This window comes from Agaricus bisporus, assembly GCF_000300575.1.
Source record: "Agaricus bisporus var. bisporus H97 unplaced genomic scaffold AGABI2scaffold_2, whole genome shotgun sequence".
Classification (NCBI taxonomy): Eukaryota; Fungi; Basidiomycota; class Agaricomycetes; order Agaricales; family Agaricaceae; genus Agaricus; species Agaricus bisporus.
In genome coordinates, this window is record NW_006267355.1 from 2,978,795 (window position 1) to 2,998,767 (window position 19,973).

Sequence of the window (19,973 nt, forward strand, 5' to 3'; positions counted from 1 at the left end):
GGTGGTGGATTGGCGTCTTGGAGCCCACTGTCGATGCTCTTGGACAATATAACCAAGTAATATCAAGCTTGATAAGGTAGAACTTTCAATGTACTAAATCGTTATTGAGCTGTCCTTCGCTTTCTAACTTGCAACATCTCCATCAAGGAAAGGGGAGGCGAGGATTGGCAATGATATTATCTCTCTGCAAACGCACCGTAAACAATTGCGACAAAACAATAGACAAATTCAATTCTTAGCTCTCTGACCTTAAGTCTGTCATTTTATAATATCATTGAAACAAGCAACACAGCATTACGACAGCAAAAGCAACAAAACATGACGACAAGGATACAGTACATGAAGAAGTGAAATAGACGGCAGTAACTGGGTGGACCTAGCGGGGCCTTCTACCCGCGCTTATAGTCAATGAGTTTACTAATCCAGCAATAGTCAGATCCAATTCAATCGAAATATATAGATAAAATCAGAACTTACGGAGAAATACATCATCTTCTTCTGGCCGTCGTGCAGTGGCATAAATTGGCTTCTGAATGATTCAACAGAACCAGCCTCGGAGACATCGTCGCTGAGTCGGCCGGCGAATTCGGGGGGGAAGTGATGTTTACCGCGAGCACAGACGATATCGGCATCTTATATCATTCAAGATCATCAGCAGTACAAACGATCAATCTTGAAGTTCACTTACAGTAGACTGGTGCGGGGATGGATACAGAGCGCGTAGCACGGGCGTAAACATGGCATAAGGCGAATGAAAGACTTTGCATGGTATCGGCACTAGATGAGTGGAGCCCGAGTTAGATCTGCTATCAGAAGACAACAACGGCGGTTTTCGACTTACTTGAATTTATTTTCCTATTCACCCCAAATATTAACATCAACTTTAATGAGGCAAAATATGTCCGGGAAGACTTACATCATACAGAACCTTGATTAAGCAATAAGTTAGTTCATTTTCAAATAGAAATCAAGAAACAAACTTACAGCGTAATGGGAGGGTCGACTTGTCCCAAGGAGTCCACCGTGACTCTGCAGATAAAAGTCAAACTCAACGGGACTCGTGATACCGGTATCGACAACCGTTCCAGCAGGACAATTTTGACTCCTATCAGCCTCCGTTATAGGATTGAACCTAGTCAGAGAAGCGAATTAAGATCTTTGAGCATTCCTACACAATGTGTGACTGGGATATACAAACCTAATGTGATGACGCTTGATGACGACACAGAGGGTTATCTGGGGTGAAATCTTCATTTCTTTACAAGCATCTATTCAATTAAGACACAGAAATATCAAATCAGTATCGCGATTAGTTTCGAATAAGAAAAAAAGATATCCGACCTCGTATTAATGGTAGCTCTGGAAATAAAACGTTAGATTCGAACCTAATCAAAAACGAAGGAGGATAACTAACCATGCCTCAAAACCTGCTCGAACTGTCCTTCAGAAACACCATCTACGTGAAAATCCATCAAACTTCAACGAACGGAAGCAGTCTGATATATCAAGTGACATACCGCGGAAGAAGATAAGCTTTCTCGGAGCTGGGTTCTTGGCCTTCTCCTGATGAGTCCTATATTCCATATGCAACTTCAAAACATCCTGCAGAAGAGCGACAAACTTCGGTTTCAAATACAAATAATGAATAGCAATAGCAAACACGCACCTTGACCATTGTTTTCAAATCGTCAATCAACTCCTGTCTTCCGACTTGCAATGCATTTGCAGCAACATATTTCGACGCCATCTGGTCTACGCTTCCCACGACGGCAGTAAACGAGGGCCTTCCCTCAGCTCCCGGTGCAGGATGTTGAACGTCGGCGCCTTTGTCCATTCAGACCATCTTACGAAAGGAAAACAAAGCTTATGAACTCACCCATGATAATGGTGGCATTGGCCGGGTCAGACAGGATGGGCACAGCTCTACGTTCAGGTGTGCAGTTTATTCCGCCGATTTTGACGTTCACTCTAGCGAGCAGAATTTCAAATAAAAAAGACGAAAGAATGGGAAAATGAAAGAAAAAACATACTTGAGAGCGACATTGGCCCAGTACTGAATGTTGGCACCTCTACATTTCTGTGGTCTCAGGCATTGCGTTGCTACACCCATCTATCAAAAAATTAAGAACTTTATAGAGATGATACTAAAAAATATCACGTACGACAATATCTCCGAAGCTGTAAACGAAGAGAGAAATCAAAAAGAGGAGATAACAGAAAGGTAAGTTGACAATATCTTACTGTTTGATGGCCGAATAAACGGCAGCGTTCCCGTCGTCAGGCATGATTATGACAATCAGCTGAGGGGGTTGCCCTCTTTGTTTGAACACCTCCATCCCAGCCGACTTCAGTATCTGAATAGACATACCGTTATTACAAGAAAGGATTCAGCGAATTGAAATGCTTACTTGAGGGATATTTCCTTGAGGATCACCGGGCTTAATCAACGGAGAGTGGTTAATTGTAATACCTGATTAAGGCATCCATTCGACATAAGCAACTCAATGATACAACGGGCAAGATAATGGAACACTTACCAGTACTCTCGAAGCCTTGGATAAGATTCCGGACTATGTTTTGCAAATCACGCTCAAAAATTCTTGAGAGATTGACGAGCAGCCAACGATCGACAGTCATAGGCCTAACCAGTTTCTTTTCGGCCCTGTTAAGCAGGTATAAGTTGCAGCTTATAGGGAAACAAGATAAAAGAAACCATCACATACATATTCCACGCTCCGAACCTAGGAACCTATAACAACAAAGTTCAAAATGAAATCGCATCAATTCGACAGAGTAGTACTTACAACCACAGGTTCCTTACTCCCTGGTCCATATTGCAACTTCGGTGTCGGTAGAATTCTTCCTTTCAACGACATCAGCGTCGGGTTGATATTCAGTCCAAAACTCCTGATGTATTCTGACTGTCCATATTGCAAGTCCCGCGCTCCATTTTCGATAAGTTGAAACCTTTGAGGAGGTTTGAGCGTTGAAAACGAGACCATCTTGCTAGTCTTGTCGCTCGGTAACTGCTTGCGCATGATTTGGCCTGGTTGCACTTGGCAAAGTTCCAAAGGAACGAGAGCACCTCCAGGTCGGAACTACGTGATGCAAAACGAAAACTGAACCAACCATAGGATGATGATGAGTCGAAGAAAACGTACCTCAACACAGTGCAAATTCGGATGTTGAAGGCGGATTCCGAGTTGCTGGAAATATTTCGCCACCGTAGTCTTCTTGCCATCTTGATCAAACGTTATTTGATCAGCTCCTCTAGGTGCGACCCCCTTTATAACTCTCCTCTTATTCTTCGTCGTAGCTGGGACGGTCACAGCCAAATTCGAGAGAAACTTTCCCAACCTGATACGTTCACGATCGGAGTTTGCTAGATAATTGGCGAGATTTCGCGCAGGGACATTGTTGTCGAAGAAATCGACACAGACTTCGAGAAGGTTTCCCGGGCGATACATCATGCAAGTTGCGATGTCGACATTGAGAAGGAGATACCCTGGACCAGGACGCATGGATTGAAAGAAACCGCGCCAAAGTTCGATACCTCCTCCAATTCCTTCAAAACCGAACTTTCGGTTGAAAAAACTGCGAACGTTATGGACACATTCTAAATTGGGTACCATACGAAGGACCGTGTTGAAAGCCTGGGAGATGTTCAATCAGTAAGTTATTGAGTTTGAGGGTTGAGAGATATAAACTTGCCGCTAAGCTCGTTGAGACTGCGTCATTCATACTTTGACTACCAGCAATGTAGCGACGAAGCACCCTAAGAATCCGAAATCAGCCAACTATTCTAGAAGAAGCGACAGACAAGGAATTCATACTCGGTATTGATAATGGCGGCTTCGCTCAACTTCAACTTATAGACCCGCGGTGGGCGTCCTCCAGGTTTCTGAGTCACTCCTCCATTCTTTGGAGCTAACGTCACTTCGAACTGTTATAAATCAATAAAAAAACAAACTTGAAAATATGAAGACGAAACGGAACTTACAGTACGAGACGTGCTCCCCATAGGCACTTGGTATGTCGCATACGCGATCTTTTTCCCATCGTAGGCAAGCACTTTGTGGAAAATGTTTGCGTAGTCTTGTTGGACTTGCCTGAATATTTCCATGTTGACACGAGATGGCATCGAGTCGGGGTCAATCGCTAAAAAGAAATCGAACATTATAGGGGGAGGGTTAAGAGGGTTAGTTGAATTTCGTCGACTCGGTAGATCTCATCAACCCACCGACTAGGAAACGTATTATAAGTGGCAAAAAGAAGAGGAAATATTAGAACAACATACCATCATACTGATAAACCGGGATGTCGATAGCTTCCGCCTTGTAACAATTCACTTGGATGTCAATCGAGCGGCCAACCGACCCGACGCCAGGTCTTTTAACCCCCATCGCAGTAACATGACCTAATTATAGGACAATCACGATAAGACCGAGAGATCCACACCCAATTAGGATTGGATGCGCAGCGCATCCATCAAAACCATGGAAGAAAGACGATAAAAACGCGATGAGCACGATATCCAATTAGAAGGACATCCAACACGTCCACGAGACAGCCAACACAGTATTCACACAATGGAAGGCATCATGACAAAAATCGCATCAAAGATTAGTTTCAAAAAAAGGTTTATTATTTTCTGCGGGCGGGCGACAGGAGTCCTGTGGGCTCACCTGCCGGGGTGATAGTACTACCAGGTACAGCTGGAGCAGCAGCTGGTCCTCCCCCTCCAGTTGGCGGTCCGCCGCGGGAGCTACCGCGAGATGAAGGCCCACCTCGAACAGCTCCCGAACCACCACGAGAAGGGCTTGCACCACGGGCTGGGCTTTGGCCACGAGCCCGTGAGCCGCGAGGACCAGGGGGCACTCTGCGAGACATGACGAAGGAGAGATTGGGATAGTAGATATGGTGATGACGATTTTGCTGAAGAACACAGGCCTACCAGGAGAGATGCTCGTGGTAGGATTGAGGCCGTCGACCCTGTGGGAGAGTTCTACGACTTTTATATATTCCCAACAGTAGCATCACGGGACTGGTCGCATTTTCGCCGAAGTTCCTCCAGCATCCAGAACATATCAAATAAACTTCTATTCAACTAACTTGATATAGTCAGCTAGCTAGCTACCCCCAGGCATGCCTCCAATCGCAGCTAAACTCAGTGCAAGCGCAGCCACCACCTGCATCATCCTCATGAAACCCGACGTGTTCCGTATCCGATCCAGCTGTTGCATCTCCTCTTCATCTTTCTTCCTCGTCCCTCGTAATACGTCAGGATACGATTTCGGAGGGGTATAATGTTGTCCTCCACCTGTGCCATAAGAGGAACTGGCAGAGGCACCACGATTACGCGGAGGGGTATATGAATAATCAGGCGGCGGTTTGCGAAAACCACCAGGAGTTGCTCGAGGATGTGCCCAGGCATGGGTAGCTTTATGCCCGGAGGTAGGGGGTGCCCGCGGCTCATAGGAGTGCGAGTGCATGGGCCTGGAAGATCGATGTAACAGACTCCTATCATAGGCACGCCTGAAACGAGGAGCAAAAGTCCATATTTGAACGACCAAACGTGGGTGTGTCGTCATAAACCCGGATACTTACCGTTGTCTATCGTCTACGAGGACAGAATATGCCAGACTGGCATTAGAGAATACTTCTTTAGAAGAAGGGTCTTTGGAAACATCAGGATGGTGTTTCTTGCTCAACTGACGAGAAAACGAAACGCTCAGAGTTGAGCATAGGTGAATGTCGGATGCATCAGCTCACGGACTTGGTAGTAATGTGACTAATTGTAGAAGAATGTCAAAAAATTCATAGGCAGAGCAAAATGATATACTTACCTTGATCTGGGCTTTGGAAGCGCTGGGTGTAACTCCGAGGGTTTTATAATGGTCAAGCCTGCATGCAGATGTTGAAAACGATTGCACACAACACTTAAATGATCCCAAACGACAAGAAGACGACGAGGCTATCGGCCACGAAGACGATGAAGAAAATGCAAGCATGGCGGTCATCAAGTCGGCAGTAACAACCATTGCGTAGTTGGGGTACCACAATCATGTGACATGAAACCTCAATCGGGGTTAGGGTTTTCCTCTCCACTTCCACCACTTCCAGAGTATGTCCAACGTTAGCCCTACATTTCCAACAATCACTATCGACCTGGTAAGTCTTGTCCGAATCTTTCAAATCTGTCTTTTCCCAACGTTTGTTCAAGCAGTTCTAGGGGCTTGACCGTCAGACATTCAAAGATGTTCTAACCGGCGTCCTCCATTCTATTCTCTTTCATAGATTATTCGGTCTTATACGACCGCAAGTATTTGAGGTTCTTGACATCACTATGGTGTGACACTCGATTCTTTCTGCTATTGTCACCGATTTTTCTGATCTGCTGTTGAAGCCAGGCGTTGATGACCCGGGAATGGAACATCTCATTCAAGATAAAGTAGACACCTTTTGGAGAGCCATTCAAACCGATACAGATAGACGTGGTCAGGTACGTCTACCGCATGTGTTTAATTACCGCCAGTCACCGCTAACTTATTACCCTTAGATCGTTGTAACGTTCTCGATGAAAGGGCCTAAAAAGTCATGGTATCAACTTTATCAAGTCGAAGAAGATATACCTTGGGAACAATGGTTCGCATTATTACAGCATTCTCTCTATTCAATCCATCTTACAGATCTCCATTCTCAGGATTATCAATACTGAACTTCGTCAGTATCGAACGGACCAAGGTACTGCCTGGTTTTTTTCCGGTAATCCAAAACGAATTCACTTTCATTTATAATCTGCTGTAGACCGTCAAATGTTTTATACAAATCTTACTACCGCCCTAACGAAATCCATTCAAACCATGCTCAGTCATACATCTTCCGAACGCGGTCGAACGGCTGTACCTCCAATAACTCAATCTACAGGCATATCGCCTTTCCCTTTCAAAATCACCGTCAAAGTCGGTGGTGAAGATTTATAGGTCTTGACGTTTTGTAAGAGCTTAAAAGTATAGACATTTGTATATTTGTAAAATATCATGGGAGACGTCAGTCCAGTTAATCGTTATTTCCGAAAAACTGAGCCTGGCGACACGGCTGATTACCGATTTCCCGTCAACCTCGAGAGATGTTAGATACAACGTGCACAGGTATCATGACCGCGAGACGGCTCGGAGAGCTTGCGTGAGCTAGAGCGACTAATTTGGGTCTTCCCATTGTATCAAATATCGGGTGCTTAATATCTGAAGTAGTTCCTTCAACTCCTTTATCCCATCATTCCTTCCCGTTTCTTATCAGATTTATGCCACTGATCTCTGGAGGTGTTAGGTGTAGTCTGGAGTACTACACCATACATATCCATGAATTTCTAGCTCTTTTCTAACTATTCAGGCGAATAATCTCAATTTTCCTCTTTAAAATCACAGAACTGTGCATTCTACTCACCTGCACACTCATTTGAGCTTTCCTTATAAAGGAACTCGAATGCATTCAAATCATTGGCATATTCTATCTCCGACTCTACAAAGGGCTAATAGCCTGTGAGATTTGGGGGATCTGGGGGGGACAGCAAAGAAAAACTTTGGAGTAGGCAAGAAGGCGAGTTTGACTCTTCTACAAAATGTGAGATCGATGAAGTGACTTCCAGGATGAAAAAAAAAGGTGAGCAGAAACACTGTCACAGTCGCCCTCTACTTTTGTATCTAAAACTACGTCTATAACCGCTTCGTCTTCTGTACCAAGATCACGTACCTCCCATAATAGTCTACTTCGTTACCCGCCTCTACTCTCTCTCCACTCTGCCAACGTCACTCGTCTGTAACTTCTCTCCTGTCTCTCTACTACTCCTTCCTTTCCTCTCTATCTCCACACCCCTCGACGTCTTGCATAGGAGACCAAGCGTCTCCTTACAGGCGTGTGCGATAGATAGCCTTTGAATTTAATGCAAATAGTGAGTTTCGAGTGGCGATATGTGGCATACATAGCCTCTCAAAGAAGTTATGGATGGCACATTTGTGTGACGGCATGCTCTCGCAGTGACTCTCAGGTGGCTCTCGATAGCCTTGCTTGGTCTGTCATTACCATGTACTCATGTCAATAAGTGTGAGCGGCGTTTTTGCCTAGTACTTCCGATGTCGAGTGTAACTGAACAAGATTCCGCAGTCTCTACGGCTTGATAGGACTTTCCCGGATTTTTCCCGTACGAAGAGACTCACCGCTTAGCCACTGCCCTGATCTGCATCTCTGAGACATCATCTAGCTGCCAAGCTGGGGTGCTGAAGATGAGATGGTCGAGAGCCCCGGTCTGTGACAACCGCCTTCGATTTTTGACGTAGATAGCAAAGAGTGAAATTCTAAGTCATGTCCACAAGCACACCGGCACTCCATACTCTCTTAATGCGGTAGTACAAGGAGATGGGCAATGTTGCTAGTGAGTGGTTTTCCAAGTGTGGAAGCTGGGCTTAGCCTCCGACTCGGAATCCTAACTTACTAAATGACGCACTGACAATGCCATCAGCTTCTCGTCCTTCTCGTAAGTATGTATCACTGAGTTACTTATTATGTAACGTAGTTAGCTAACTATCATATCATTCCGACTTCAACACTTCGGGAGTTGTTGTTGACATATGTTCCAAACTATTATTCACCGTCAGTAAGTTTCTTTTTCCTTTATTTTATGGTGCCAGTCAGTGTATCACTAGATGTTTGCTTTACTTCTCGTCAACCCTCCTGAGTCTAAGTTGGAACTTTCACAAAGTTTAACACTAACACCGATTCATTTATATATATACTTTCCTTCAAGATGATGATATTACTATATAGTTTCTATTTGCTTCTAGAGCCGATCTCCATTTCTGGCCTGTCGGATCTGTATGGCAAGGGGTAAAAAGAGATAGCAATTTAGTATCGCTGAGCGCTGAGGATATAAGTGTGGGATCAGTTGGAGTGATATACACTTTAATTCCACCTGCGAGCTCATTGATTTGATCATCCAAATCAATGATATATATAACTAGCTAGGAAGATTGATCTAGTAAGACTGATAGACTATCATGATCATGAGGTTATTATTGGTTATTAGCATCGTGGAGAACGTGGGAAGTTTAAGTCCATAGTAGGAGGTTGGTTTGCACTACTATTTAACAGTGAGTGTCGTCGAACAGCTTGTCTTGTCCACGATTGACGGGTAGCGTTGCCGGTTATAGGTAAGTCCGATGAATAGGTCGAAATTTATAGCCTTCTATTGGAGGACTAATGCAGGGATATCCGAAATTCAATATTTTGACCTGACTGATACAGACAATACCCTGGATCTCGGCCCGGACAAGTTTCCACCGCGCGCAGGGGAGATTGCAAGGCTGAAACTGGCTAATGGATGACAGGTCTCATGCCATGAGAAGTGATATAAATGAGGTCGCTCGAAGTCCTTCGACGGCCACGTCACCCCAGATGTCTCAGTCTTCTAAAACGCGAGTTGCCATCATTGGTGCTGGGTACGTTATGTATTCTATTCTCAGTGCTCGATGATGTTCATTCGGTCAAACTTCGAAGTACTGGTGGTTTGAGTCTGGCGATCAAGCTCAAGCAACAGCTTGGTTATGATAATTTTACTGTTCGTCACCGTCGTCGCCTTCTCTTTTTGCCACAGGCGCTCATCTTTCTGTTTGCAGATATTTGAAAAAGGCCACGATGTTGGCGGAACATGGAGAGTGCGCGCAATTCTGTTCTGCCATGATGTTCATGAATAATTGATGAGGCGAGCAGGACAATACCTACCCTGTACGTCACCTCGTACAGAAAGCTATCGCTGGCTCATTTAATCTCCTTAGGGATGTTCTTCTGACGTCCATATGGTGTGGTTTTCTCTCTCCACAGACAGCCATGATTGGCCCCATTCTCATGGATACTCTCCCGATATACAAGCCTACTGGGTAGGGCTGACTCGCAAATATGACCTCTATCCTCGTATTCGACTCCACACGAAAGTATCCTTCGCAACTTGGGATGATAATGCGAAATTGTATCATATCGATCTCGAGAATGTCCTTACAGGCGAGAAAGACACTTTCGATGCGGAAGTGGTAGTATCTGCCATCGGCATCCTTGAAGTCCCGAGATACCCAAGTATACCCGGCCTAGAGTCGTTTAAGGGAGAAATGTGGCATTCCGCTCGTTGGAATCATGAAGCTGATTTGAGAAATAAAAAGGTTGCTGTCATCGGCACTGGGGCGTCAGCGTATGCGAAGTTTCTTGTCGTTGACTGAAAGATCCCTCACTGATTTCATGGGTTCGTCCAAAGGACACAGCTGGTTCCCTGCATTACAGAAGACCCTACGGTCCAGGTTACTGAGTTTTGTAGAACTCCAAACTGGCTTCTGCCGCCAGTACGTCCATCGTCCTTCTGACTTTACACGCGTTACACTGCTCTTGATAGGTTCGCGTCAAATACTCGAAATTTCACCGCTGGGTCTTCCGCAATATACCCCTCGTTCAGCGATTTTCCCGTTTCCTGACTTTTTGTCAAGTGCGTGAGCCCATGTTATTACCATTCTACAGCTCCCTAACCAAAATGCCATATCACAGTCGGACCTGCTCTATTTGATGGTCTTCGCCGGTTACCCTATATTACGTCGTATTTTTAGAAAGGCAAGTTGTCATCCCTTCAAAGATGACAAAGCACTCACACATTTTTTCCGCAGGTGTCGGAAAACTATATAAAATCAAATGCTCCCGCGGAATACTGCGATCAACTGATTCCCACATTTCGTGAGTTTTTTATTTCCGCAATGCGAGACGCGCCGGATCTTCTCAAGATACATTATAGCCATCGGATGCAAGCGTGTTATATTCGATACGGGCTTCCTTGATGCCTTGCACAGGCCCAATCTTAGTCTAATTGGGGATGGGATCGACAAATTTGTAGCTGATGGAATTGTCACCAAGAAGGGTACATGTGATTCTGCCCCCCATTTTTACTCACCCATACAATATCCGTTTCAGGTGATAAACTTCCCTTCGATGTCATCATCTTTGCTACCGGCTTCGCCGCTGTAAGCCCACCCTCACACACATAATCCACTTGAGAAGATTAATCACATCAATTACAGGATAAATTCCCTCTCGACTTACGAGGCACGAGCGGAACGATTCAAGAGTACTTTGATGAGAAAGATGGTCCACAGAGTTATCTGGGTACCTCTTATCCTGACTTCCCCAATTTTTACACCATACTTGGTTCGTCTCTCTCATATTTTTCGTTTCAAAGATGGTCTGTCTGATATGTGTGAAAAGGCCCAAATACCGGAACTGGTCATACCTCCGTGATTTTCACGAATGAATGCCAAGTGCGTCTATTTGGAGCGATTTATGTTATAGTTCTTTGAACGTAATTTTTATCTCATCACAGGCCGATTATATCATTCAGCTTATTACACCTATCATTCAACGCAAGGTCGTCACGGTGGAAGCGAAACCCGAAGCTACGGATACCTATAACGAGAAAATCCAGAAACGCCTCTCTGCTTCTGTTTTCACTGGCTGTCACTCCTGGTATCGTGTAGGAGGAACTGGAAAAATAACAAACATCTTTCCTGGGTGCGTTTATCACTATATTTGATACGGCAGAGCACCGGTGCTGACCGAACGTCATGCAGTCCGACTATATTGTTCTGGTTATGGCTGCGTAAAGTGAATTGGGACGATTATACTGGTCTTGGGCTTGAGGGTTGGATTGAAAGGAGACGAATATCAAGGAGGAAGAAGATATTGACTCTGGCGTTGGCAGTGATTTTGATTGGATCCGGGGCTTGCTTTATGTTCCGTATCCCTGGGATCTCCAAGTATTTGCCAAGGTGGAAGCTTGGATACTGATCGTCGTTGAGCCAGTACTAGCTTTACCTAGTCTTGAACGGTTCTCATAGAGTCCCGGTTCAGCTCAAATCATGGAACTTTCTAGTATCAAAAATTTTCAATTTCCTGACGTTTTTGAGAAATCTCTCGGCTCGCACACGTCCAACATTGCGTTCGCCAGCATAAGGATTATCACCACCAAGATCATCCCACCATCCCACGTCTTCACCCAAATGCTGCCAGATGCTGCCTAGCTAGTAGCGCCGCTCATCATGATTATGATTAATTATTATTATCATTGGACAAATAATACTTACGTCATTCCCGAGCCGCCCGACTTGCCGGCTGCAAAGCAGTTCAATTTGGCTTCTGAGCACAATGCCATCATCACGGGGCAACCAAAAGTCTCATGCAATTCTCCCACCAAAATTATTCCAGGCCAAATCCATCAAACGGGAATCCCGCGTTTTCAAGGAAGACAAGACGAGTTACTTACTATAATAAGATCCATTCATTGGAGATGGAGTGACTTCGCACATCTTTGCTTTTCCCCGAGGAATATAGACAGGAGCTTGACTACAGCGGATAACGACGCCCACACACGATCCTTTCTTTGACTTCTCACACCATGTCGTCGAAATTCGAGATTCCCAAGACTCAGAGGGCTGCAGTTCTATATGAACGGAAGGGGGAATATCGCATCGAGAAAGAGTGGCCCGTCACGCAACCCCATGAACTCAAGCCTGGTCAATGTCTGGTCAAGATGGAATATACGGGCGTGTGTCATTCGGATTTGACCATAAAGAATAGGGATTCCGCACCCCCAAATATTCCGCTTATAGGAGGGCACGAAGGCGTAGGAGTCATCGTGGCTATTGGTGAGCATACGCAGGACCCGATTATCAAGATAGGCGATAGAGTTGGGCTGAAATACATCGCTAAAATTTGCGAGACGTACGTATCATTTCGAACTCTAACGATTAGGAGCTGACGAAGGTGATAGATGTGAGATGTGTCGTTCTGGCAAAGAAAGCTGTGAGTGTGCCAGCTTGGGGTCAATCTAAACGAAGACCCATGCTACATTGGCCAGTATGCATCTCTGATACCGAGAAATTGACTCATGGGTACCAAATTGGTGGCACATTCCAAGAATATGTTGTCAGTCGATCTCTCTGTTACCCTCCGAAATCTTTGTGCATACGTCCTTTCAACTTCAGCTATCCTACACGAACTACGTATCAAAAATACCGGATGGTATCGATAGCGCGGGAGCTACGCCTCTCTTCTGCGCAGTAAGAGTCCCTTGCTTCTGCACTTGAATCTTGAACTAACTTATCTACCAGGGTGTGACCGTTTATAAGGCCATCAAAACCTTAGGCGGTCGCTTGGGACAGTGGGTTGCTATTTCTGGTGCTGGAGGTGGATTAGGGCATTTAGGTATCTATTCATCTCGTTTCGTAGTTAATACCTCTCTGATTTTTGTTTATAGCGGTTCAGTTTGCTGTAGCGCAGGGTCTTCGCGTCATCGCGATTGGTCAGTTTATTATCTCTATCGTTATGAGTAAATCTTACGCCATGATAGATACTGGAGAAGACAAGAAAGAACTGGTGCTTAGTCTCGGTGCCGAGAAATGGATTGATTTCAAAGAATCCAAAGATTTAGTCGCCGACGTGCAGTTAGCATCTGGGGGACTTGGTCCTCACGCAGCTGTCATCGCCACTGGAAATGTAGGCGCTCTTTGATACCGCCATTACTCCGGCTGAGCGGAACAAATTTTAGCCTCAACCATTTTTCCAAGCTGCCTTGTATCTGAGACCTACTGGAACGATTATGTGCATCGGTGTGCCAGCTGGATTAGCACCTTTGGCTGTCCCCATCGCTTTGATTGTCCTCAAGGTTCTTTTTTTACTTCTATAGCTATTTATTTAAAGCTCAGGTTTGCTTGCTAGGGCCTTAATATCATCGGAACACTCGTTGGGTTAGTATATCTTGCGCCATTATTGGTAAATATCTGATCGTTTTCACACAGTTCTCGCCTCGACATTGAGGAATTGCTCGCGATTGTTGCCCGTGGCAAAGTCAAATGCCACTATGAGACACGTAGCTTGGAGGACCTGAATACGTCAGTTGACCATATCCATCTGCAAAAGCAAAGCATATCCTTATTCTTTTCGACAGGGTGTTTTCAGAATTAGAAGCAGGGAAAATTACTGGCAGAATCATTCTCAAGATCTGAGCGTGTGAGATATCACACATCGTAAATCGGGAACTTTATAAGATTTTTGTAACTTTAGCTGTGCAACAACAGCAAACGAAAGCAATCTATATCATCAGTGAATATGAAGGTAGTAGGAAATGCAACCCGCGGTGTCTACTGGAAAACAAGAGTGAAGCTACAATACGTGAGGCCTTAGAAGCATTATAGCCGTCAGGTTCCCTCTCTCCTGATATCAAATCCATGATATTGAAGGCGACCAATTTGTCGACCGTATCAATACCTACAGGAATGAAGACCAATTAGATTCGGAGAGGATGCTTCCATAATCACAACCGATGGGAGAACTGTGGTGGTTCAACTTCATATACACTGCTCTATCGAGTCAAAAAATGGGACTGTCGAGTAGTCTTGGGTAACAGGGTTTCAGATACAGCGATGCGAGGACCGAGTAGGTGCCCGTGAACTATAATGATAGATTTCCAGGAGGAGGTAAGTATTAGTAATGCAGATGTGCCATCAATATTTCCACCTGCTTTCCACTGGGCCGGCGAGTCAATAAAGCGGCTGTATTATTGAATCATTATTTGATTATTATTATTCCCAGGAGCCAAATAAAGCGTGAGTGCCGCAACATCTTCGCACCTGAGATATTAGAGTTTAACTTTATGTGCCAGAGAGCTATTATTTGATCGCTATCTTGGTAATATTGATATTCTGTCACACTTACCTATACAGAACGTTACATTTGTCACGATAATGATTTGATAATATCTTGATAAAATGACTGCCTTTATTTGAGCTGAGCAAATAAATATTGATTTAATAATGGTTCAATAATGCAGCCGCTTTATTGACTCGCCGGCCCAGTGTTTCCACACCCAACGGTGATGCCGTTGAAAACTCGACATAATTCGGACAAAATACGATAACAGCAGCCTCATCCATAATGCTCAGAAGTGTTACTCCTACTTGACTTTCGATTCCGGATCCGACTCTGAATTTGAGCCAGCCAGCTACCATTCAATACGGACCAACTATCGCATTTTCGACAAGGATCTCTCGAGCCTCTAGTGACCAACGACGAAACTACGGCTTGCAAACCTCCAGGTAAGTTCTGTATATAAATGCTACCGTTGATTTTGGTGTATTGATTGCCAGTTTGGCTCAACACGCAGATAACAGCGCCATAGCTTCCAATTTCACGCCTCCTGCTCCCAGGGTCCCTCCTCATCATCTCTCATTTCATCCTATTGTCTCACCTGCCCGCCTACCGCCATCAGGTGCAGGTCATCTTTCTTGTTCCAACGAACGAGACCCCTCGGCCTTAGAAGAGAGGAAAGCCTGTGTGTAGGCGGTTTCGTATCATCCGCGACCCCCAACGCACCCACAAAATTGCATGAGCTCGTTCGTCGCTTCCGTTCGCTTTGTGGTGTCCAATCCGAACAGCGAAGAACGAGAAAGGGAAGTAGAGGGAGCTATGACAAAGGGATGGAAGTGCTCGAAGGAGCTAGCAATACGTTGAGGGAACAGGAAAAGAAAATTGAGGAGCAGAGCAGAGACGTGCTTGAACGATTCGCTGGCCTCTGAAGTCGGATGCAGTGGAAGCCCAGGTAATATGCGACGCCAACTTACAGACAACTCAAAGGGATTAACGTCTTAACAGTGGAACAAATATTATAAAGATCTACAGAATATACAGAAGATACAGAAGATACATAGCAAGTGGGCCCTTAGGCGCTAGATGCTTCAGGAACCGCCATCGATGCTTCAGGAGCCGCCATCGATGCTTCAGAAACCGCCATCGATGCTTCAGGTGATGCCGCGGCGCTGGATGCGGGGGCACTGGATGCGGCAGCACTGGATGCAGGGGCGTCGGATGCAGTGGCGTTGGATGTGGGGACGAGGTCGTCAGAGTAGGGAGGGAGGTCGACTGGGGGGAAGGGGAAAGTTCCGTATTCGGGGAGATCGACCTCGGGGAAATCAGGGTACGCGTAGTAAGCATTGTTTTTCCCATCCTCGAATCGACCGTAGGGGAAGATTTCGGTGCAACCTCTAGCTTGGATCGAGGTATAGAAGTAGTGGATGTTGGCCCTGATCGCGTCCAACAAGTTGCCTCTCGGGTTGGGGTAGAGCGTGCGCAGAGTGGTGTTGACGTGGTACTCGAAGATACCGCACTTGTCGTCAAGTCTGGGTGCATTACGGTCCACAGTGTAAGTGTTAACACCAGCGACGTTGGCTCCTGGCTCAAGGGGATGGATAGCATGCACGACGGCCTCGTTATCAGCGCTCATGGGGCGTGCAGCCCTGTGGAAGTCATCGGGGTAACGGGCGGCCTCGAAGAAGCTGCGGGCATGGTCGAGCCTGAGTTGTCCATCGTCTTGGCGTCCATCGACCCACAAGTTGATAGGGTTGACGGATTCAGAGTAAGCAGAGAAGAGTCGGGGAGCGACGATGGTGAAGGTGGGGTTGTTCTGGATACCGTCTTGAGTACGCTTGAGGCGGTACTCGCCAGCAGCGGTAAGGTTATACCTTCCACCACCGAATCTGTAGCTGTATTCAAGGAACTGTGAAGTGATCAGATCCTGGAAGCTTCAAAATATACAAAACAACATACTCCTTGGAAGAGGGTCTCGTTGAAGGTCTCGACATCGCCACCATCATAGAAATCAGCTAGAGGCAAAGTAAGTCATTTGATTAGGATAACTGTGGCGATGCGCGAAACTCACCTCGAGTCATAGAGCTGTCACCCTCAAACACGTTATGCGTGTTCAAACCACCAATAGTCGCCGGTTGATCTTTCGGGTCGGGTCCAGTCTTCTTGGACTTTTCACCGATACTGACCAAGTCGGTGACCATGTTTCCGTTGACAATGAAGGCAGCGTAGCAGGTGAACTTGGCCAAGTCGTTGTTCATGTTGAAACCTGCGCAAAGTCAGCGAATGAACGTGAAGGAAATGCTGAAGCACTGACCTTCCATGGCGGCACGGACGATGTTTGAAGGTGACTCAATACCGTTGCGGCTGATGTACTGTGAATTGGGTCAGATATTAAAGCGAGAAGCAAGGTCGAAGAATGGCACGTACACCATGGTTGGCGAGAGTGTTCAAAGCCGGGCAAGGACCACGGATATCACCTTTGCGCGGAGGCTTGAAAGGATGTTCGGCATCGTTGACGAGCTTGACACCACCATATTCGAGAGGTCCTGGGGGTGGTGGCGGTCTCTTGTATTTGCCGAAGGCACTCATGGCATCATCCAATTCTTGCCTCGACAATCCAGCTAATGAACCATGTGCTGGGAATGCGGCGGCGGGAGCGACCAAAGCGACTGCGAGCACAACGAAGGAGATGAAGCCAACCATGACTGAAAAGCGAACTGATTTTTCTTCCCTCTTGCCAGGCATCCCTTTATACCTTTCGGGTTATGATACAAGTTTCGCAAACATAAAGTTCGCGTATCCTAAAGGACCTACGTCGTATTGCTGGGTGAGAAAATAGCGATAAGACATCAGGTACAGCCCGACGTGCCCTCGCACCCGGTCCTGCAGGGTGAAGCGGGAACATTTCTTAATAAATTAATCAGTACGGAGTGACGTATTTTGGTTGACATGGCATGTCCTCAACAGTAGGTTGTAATCGGGCCCTTGCCACATATCATATTCGTCTCAGTTGACTACTATTGGATGTTATCAGCCTACAGTGACTGGTAGCTTCTATCTGCCCGTTTATGCCAATACATATTATCTAGTATACGCTGCAGTTTGGTGCATGAACGAGCAGGTTAGTATCGTGATCCGTAACAACAGGCCAGTTTCACACATTCATTCTTACTGCCATGCCATAAACATAGTCAGAGCCAAAAAATGGACTTACCTGGGACTTGTCTATCACGTACTAGTATGATAGCCATCCTCAATTTAGATCAGTTGATCTTATACGGGTCCGTATTGCCATGTGAAACCAGACGACCGTCGACAACTCAGTGACAGCACTGCTTTCAATAATCACACAGTTAGATGTGGTGGAGAATCCAAATCGTTGGATCACCCAAAAGGTCATCCTACTTTCGAGGACTAAATTGCTGTTAAATCAAATATCTTTGCAGATGTTGACCCAGTTGTAGGCCAATGACTCACCCAGAAACTTGAAGACCTAAGTCATGCCTGCACTCGGGGACGGCTCCGTGCATATCAGCGCCTGTCTGCCACCTGTTTGAAGGAGCTAACGCCACTAATACTGTGGGTGATTGATGGCATGCGTACGGTTGATCCGTATTACCCTCGGGACAGTATCTGAAAGAATTATTCTTGATTCATCCGTTTCGTTCCAACGAGTTCCCTTTGACCACAAAATCCTGTAATGCCCAATGCTGGTGTATGTGGCCACATTTCGTATTCATATTTTCTGCCTCATCAGAGCCGCTGCTCCCACTAATAATCTTCCGCTAGCTACTAATATTTTCGCTAATCGAGTACGTTTAGGCACCCCATTGGTCGACAATCAATGTCCAAATGGGTTTTTTCAATTCTCTCAATTACATGTCAAAGTGCGCTTGAAACACTCTGCCGAGGAACGTTCAAAATTTCTTTCAAGTATGAGCATTCCAGGCCCCCCCACGTCCGTTTTCCAACACAAGTCCATGGAGTTTGTGTCTTCCCATCTTATCTACATATTCACTCCGGGTCATTGAAAGTACTGTCCTTTCAAAACCCATCATTTACAGCTCGAATTCAGACTCCCTGACTTGCCACTGCCATTTCTTGTGGCGTGAGTTTCGGATGCTCCTTTAGTTGAACTTGGTCGGGATGTTTTATTCTCAACCTTAGATCAACCATGATTTCCGGTGCGTTGAATAAACGCCTGTTTTGAACAGTGTTTTGAGCCTTATCATAACGTTATTCAGCCTACTTGGACTAGTGACACAGCACAGCTGGCGCCTTTCCAAAGCCGTTTCAACTCATTTATAGATGTAGTGATGCATGATCATGAAATGATCATTGAGTTCCCGCTCGGGCTCGACTGTCGGACTGCGTAGCCGTATCTACTCTGCCCCGCAATCCCGTTCCTGCCATTAGCTGTCCCCAACTCCTTATCCCCACATTTTTAGCCACATATGTCCCGTTGTGCTTTTCGCTTCCCCATCATTCCATCATGCCAAAGTTCGCCCTGTCAATGCTGATTGGGCAGTTTTACTAGTGTCCGTAAATACACTTTTATATATTGTTATTGCCGAGGAGGATGATTTCGGTCGTTGAGTGTCTGGTACGCACGGTCTAATTCTGAATCCATAATTCGGTGTCCGAGATTTCTAATAATACACTACGAGGCTTATTCGAGCACATATGACTCGGTGGGCGTTTTTCGGAGTGACCCGAACCCAAACTTGACTAGCTTGACTCATCTGAGCAAGTGCTACATGATGTGACTAGTTTCATGCCAAGTTTCTCTCCTCGTTTTTGGGGCGGTCCTAGTACGAATCCTCTCAGCCTCGTACCGGGGGCCCGGACTGTCCTCCGAGACAGGTGGGCGAGCTTATTTGGGTGTCCGACGCACCCTTACTTGGTATAGACAAGAATCCGCCCCCAACCGTCCAAACCTTTAGTGTTGGTTGTCTGATGACTATCCGACGGCCCTAACAAAGATCCAAAAAAATTATTTTAACTTAAGGTAATTTTCCCCGGTTTATGAATCGCAGGCCAGCTCTAATATACAGTGTGTGTATGTGATAGGGCCAATGACGACAATTGGGAATTCCTGGAAATGCTACGCACTATCATGCTCGACTCTTCTCAATGAACTTTCCTGCGATCGTGGGTTAAGCACTCGTTGATACACAAGGAACGACGTCAAATACTCTCCATGGTTACTAATGCATCTTGAAACTATGCCTCTCCTGCACCGGAATCGC

General features: G+C 45.7%; 7 protein-coding genes across 7 annotated transcripts; 4 read left to right on the plus strand and 3 right to left on the minus strand.

Moving 5' to 3' along the window:
• Nucleotides 1–113: 113 nt before the first annotated feature.
• AGABI2DRAFT_190957 (argonaute-like protein) lies at nucleotides 114–4,881 on the minus strand. The gene is made up of 26 exons (XM_006458711.1): nucleotides 4,686–4,881; nucleotides 4,298–4,417; nucleotides 4,001–4,161; nucleotides 3,834–3,943; nucleotides 3,712–3,775; nucleotides 3,162–3,653; nucleotides 2,805–3,098; nucleotides 2,724–2,749; nucleotides 2,538–2,662; nucleotides 2,409–2,470; nucleotides 2,242–2,354; nucleotides 2,163–2,178; nucleotides 2,031–2,110; nucleotides 1,877–1,968; nucleotides 1,667–1,824; nucleotides 1,518–1,602; nucleotides 1,415–1,456; nucleotides 1,342–1,359; nucleotides 1,199–1,268; nucleotides 985–1,132; nucleotides 917–928; nucleotides 842–855; nucleotides 689–777; nucleotides 478–632; nucleotides 249–417; nucleotides 114–184 (listed from the first exon to the last, which is right to left on the minus strand). The coding sequence occupies exons 2-25, from the start codon at nucleotides 4,401–4,403 to the stop codon at nucleotides 415–417; spliced, it is 2,535 nt and encodes an 844-aa protein (XP_006458774.1). The 5' UTR covers nucleotides 4,404–4,417; nucleotides 4,686–4,881; the 3' UTR covers nucleotides 114–184; nucleotides 249–414.
• Nucleotides 4,882–5,076: 195 nt separating this feature from the next.
• Nucleotides 5,077–6,011, minus strand: AGABI2DRAFT_200644 (hypothetical protein; the record flags this gene model as incomplete). The annotated part of the gene is made up of 4 exons (XM_006458712.1): nucleotides 5,077–5,535; nucleotides 5,608–5,711; nucleotides 5,777–5,791; nucleotides 5,847–6,011. 4 exons carry the CDS (start codon nucleotides 6,009–6,011, stop codon nucleotides 5,130–5,132), a joined length of 690 nt encoding a protein of 229 aa, XP_006458775.1. The 3' UTR covers nucleotides 5,077–5,129.
• Nucleotides 6,012–6,094: 83 nt separating this feature from the next.
• AGABI2DRAFT_183705 (hypothetical protein) lies at nucleotides 6,095–7,230 on the plus strand. The gene is made up of 6 exons (XM_006458713.1): nucleotides 6,095–6,171; nucleotides 6,233–6,349; nucleotides 6,407–6,502; nucleotides 6,560–6,645; nucleotides 6,704–6,744; nucleotides 6,808–7,230. Exons 1-6 carry the CDS (start codon nucleotides 6,127–6,129, stop codon nucleotides 6,981–6,983), a joined length of 561 nt encoding a protein of 186 aa, XP_006458776.1. The 5' UTR covers nucleotides 6,095–6,126; the 3' UTR covers nucleotides 6,984–7,230.
• Nucleotides 7,231–9,448: 2,218 nt separating this feature from the next.
• Nucleotides 9,449–11,990, plus strand: AGABI2DRAFT_190959 (hypothetical protein; the record flags this gene model as incomplete). Its single annotated transcript, XM_006458714.1, has 15 exons — nucleotides 9,449–9,494; nucleotides 9,553–9,613; nucleotides 9,672–9,710; nucleotides 9,766–9,780; nucleotides 9,831–10,237; nucleotides 10,301–10,385; nucleotides 10,436–10,525; nucleotides 10,585–10,647; nucleotides 10,701–10,767; nucleotides 10,826–10,948; nucleotides 11,002–11,051; nucleotides 11,109–11,235; nucleotides 11,293–11,345; nucleotides 11,408–11,595; nucleotides 11,655–11,990. Coding segments are annotated over 15 exons (1,631 nt in total), but the record flags the coding sequence as incomplete, so codon positions are not given.
• Nucleotides 11,991–12,389: 399 nt separating this feature from the next.
• AGABI2DRAFT_190960 (hypothetical protein) lies at nucleotides 12,390–14,211 on the plus strand. The gene is made up of 11 exons (XM_006458715.1): nucleotides 12,390–12,804; nucleotides 12,854–12,885; nucleotides 12,941–13,008; nucleotides 13,068–13,142; nucleotides 13,194–13,287; nucleotides 13,340–13,384; nucleotides 13,433–13,578; nucleotides 13,631–13,747; nucleotides 13,801–13,829; nucleotides 13,881–13,973; nucleotides 14,030–14,211. The coding sequence occupies exons 1-11, from the start codon at nucleotides 12,479–12,481 to the stop codon at nucleotides 14,085–14,087; spliced, it is 1,083 nt and encodes a 360-aa protein (XP_006458778.1). The 5' UTR covers nucleotides 12,390–12,478; the 3' UTR covers nucleotides 14,088–14,211.
• Nucleotides 14,212–15,729: 1,518 nt separating this feature from the next.
• Nucleotides 15,730–17,795, minus strand: AGABI2DRAFT_134420 (hypothetical protein). The gene is made up of 6 exons (XM_006458716.1): nucleotides 17,152–17,795; nucleotides 17,039–17,096; nucleotides 16,796–16,990; nucleotides 16,684–16,739; nucleotides 15,835–16,633; nucleotides 15,730–15,813 (listed from the first exon to the last, which is right to left on the minus strand). The coding sequence occupies exons 1-6, from the start codon at nucleotides 17,425–17,427 to the stop codon at nucleotides 15,800–15,802; spliced, it is 1,398 nt and encodes a 465-aa protein (XP_006458779.1). The 5' UTR covers nucleotides 17,428–17,795; the 3' UTR covers nucleotides 15,730–15,799.
• A 1,756-nt stretch (nucleotides 17,796–19,551) lies between these two features.
• AGABI2DRAFT_134425 (hypothetical protein) lies at nucleotides 19,552–19,701 on the plus strand (the record flags this gene model as incomplete). Its single annotated transcript, XM_006458717.1, has 1 exon — nucleotides 19,552–19,701. A coding segment is annotated over one exon (150 nt), but the record flags the coding sequence as incomplete, so codon positions are not given.
• Between the last annotated feature and the right edge of the window lie 272 nt (nucleotides 19,702–19,973).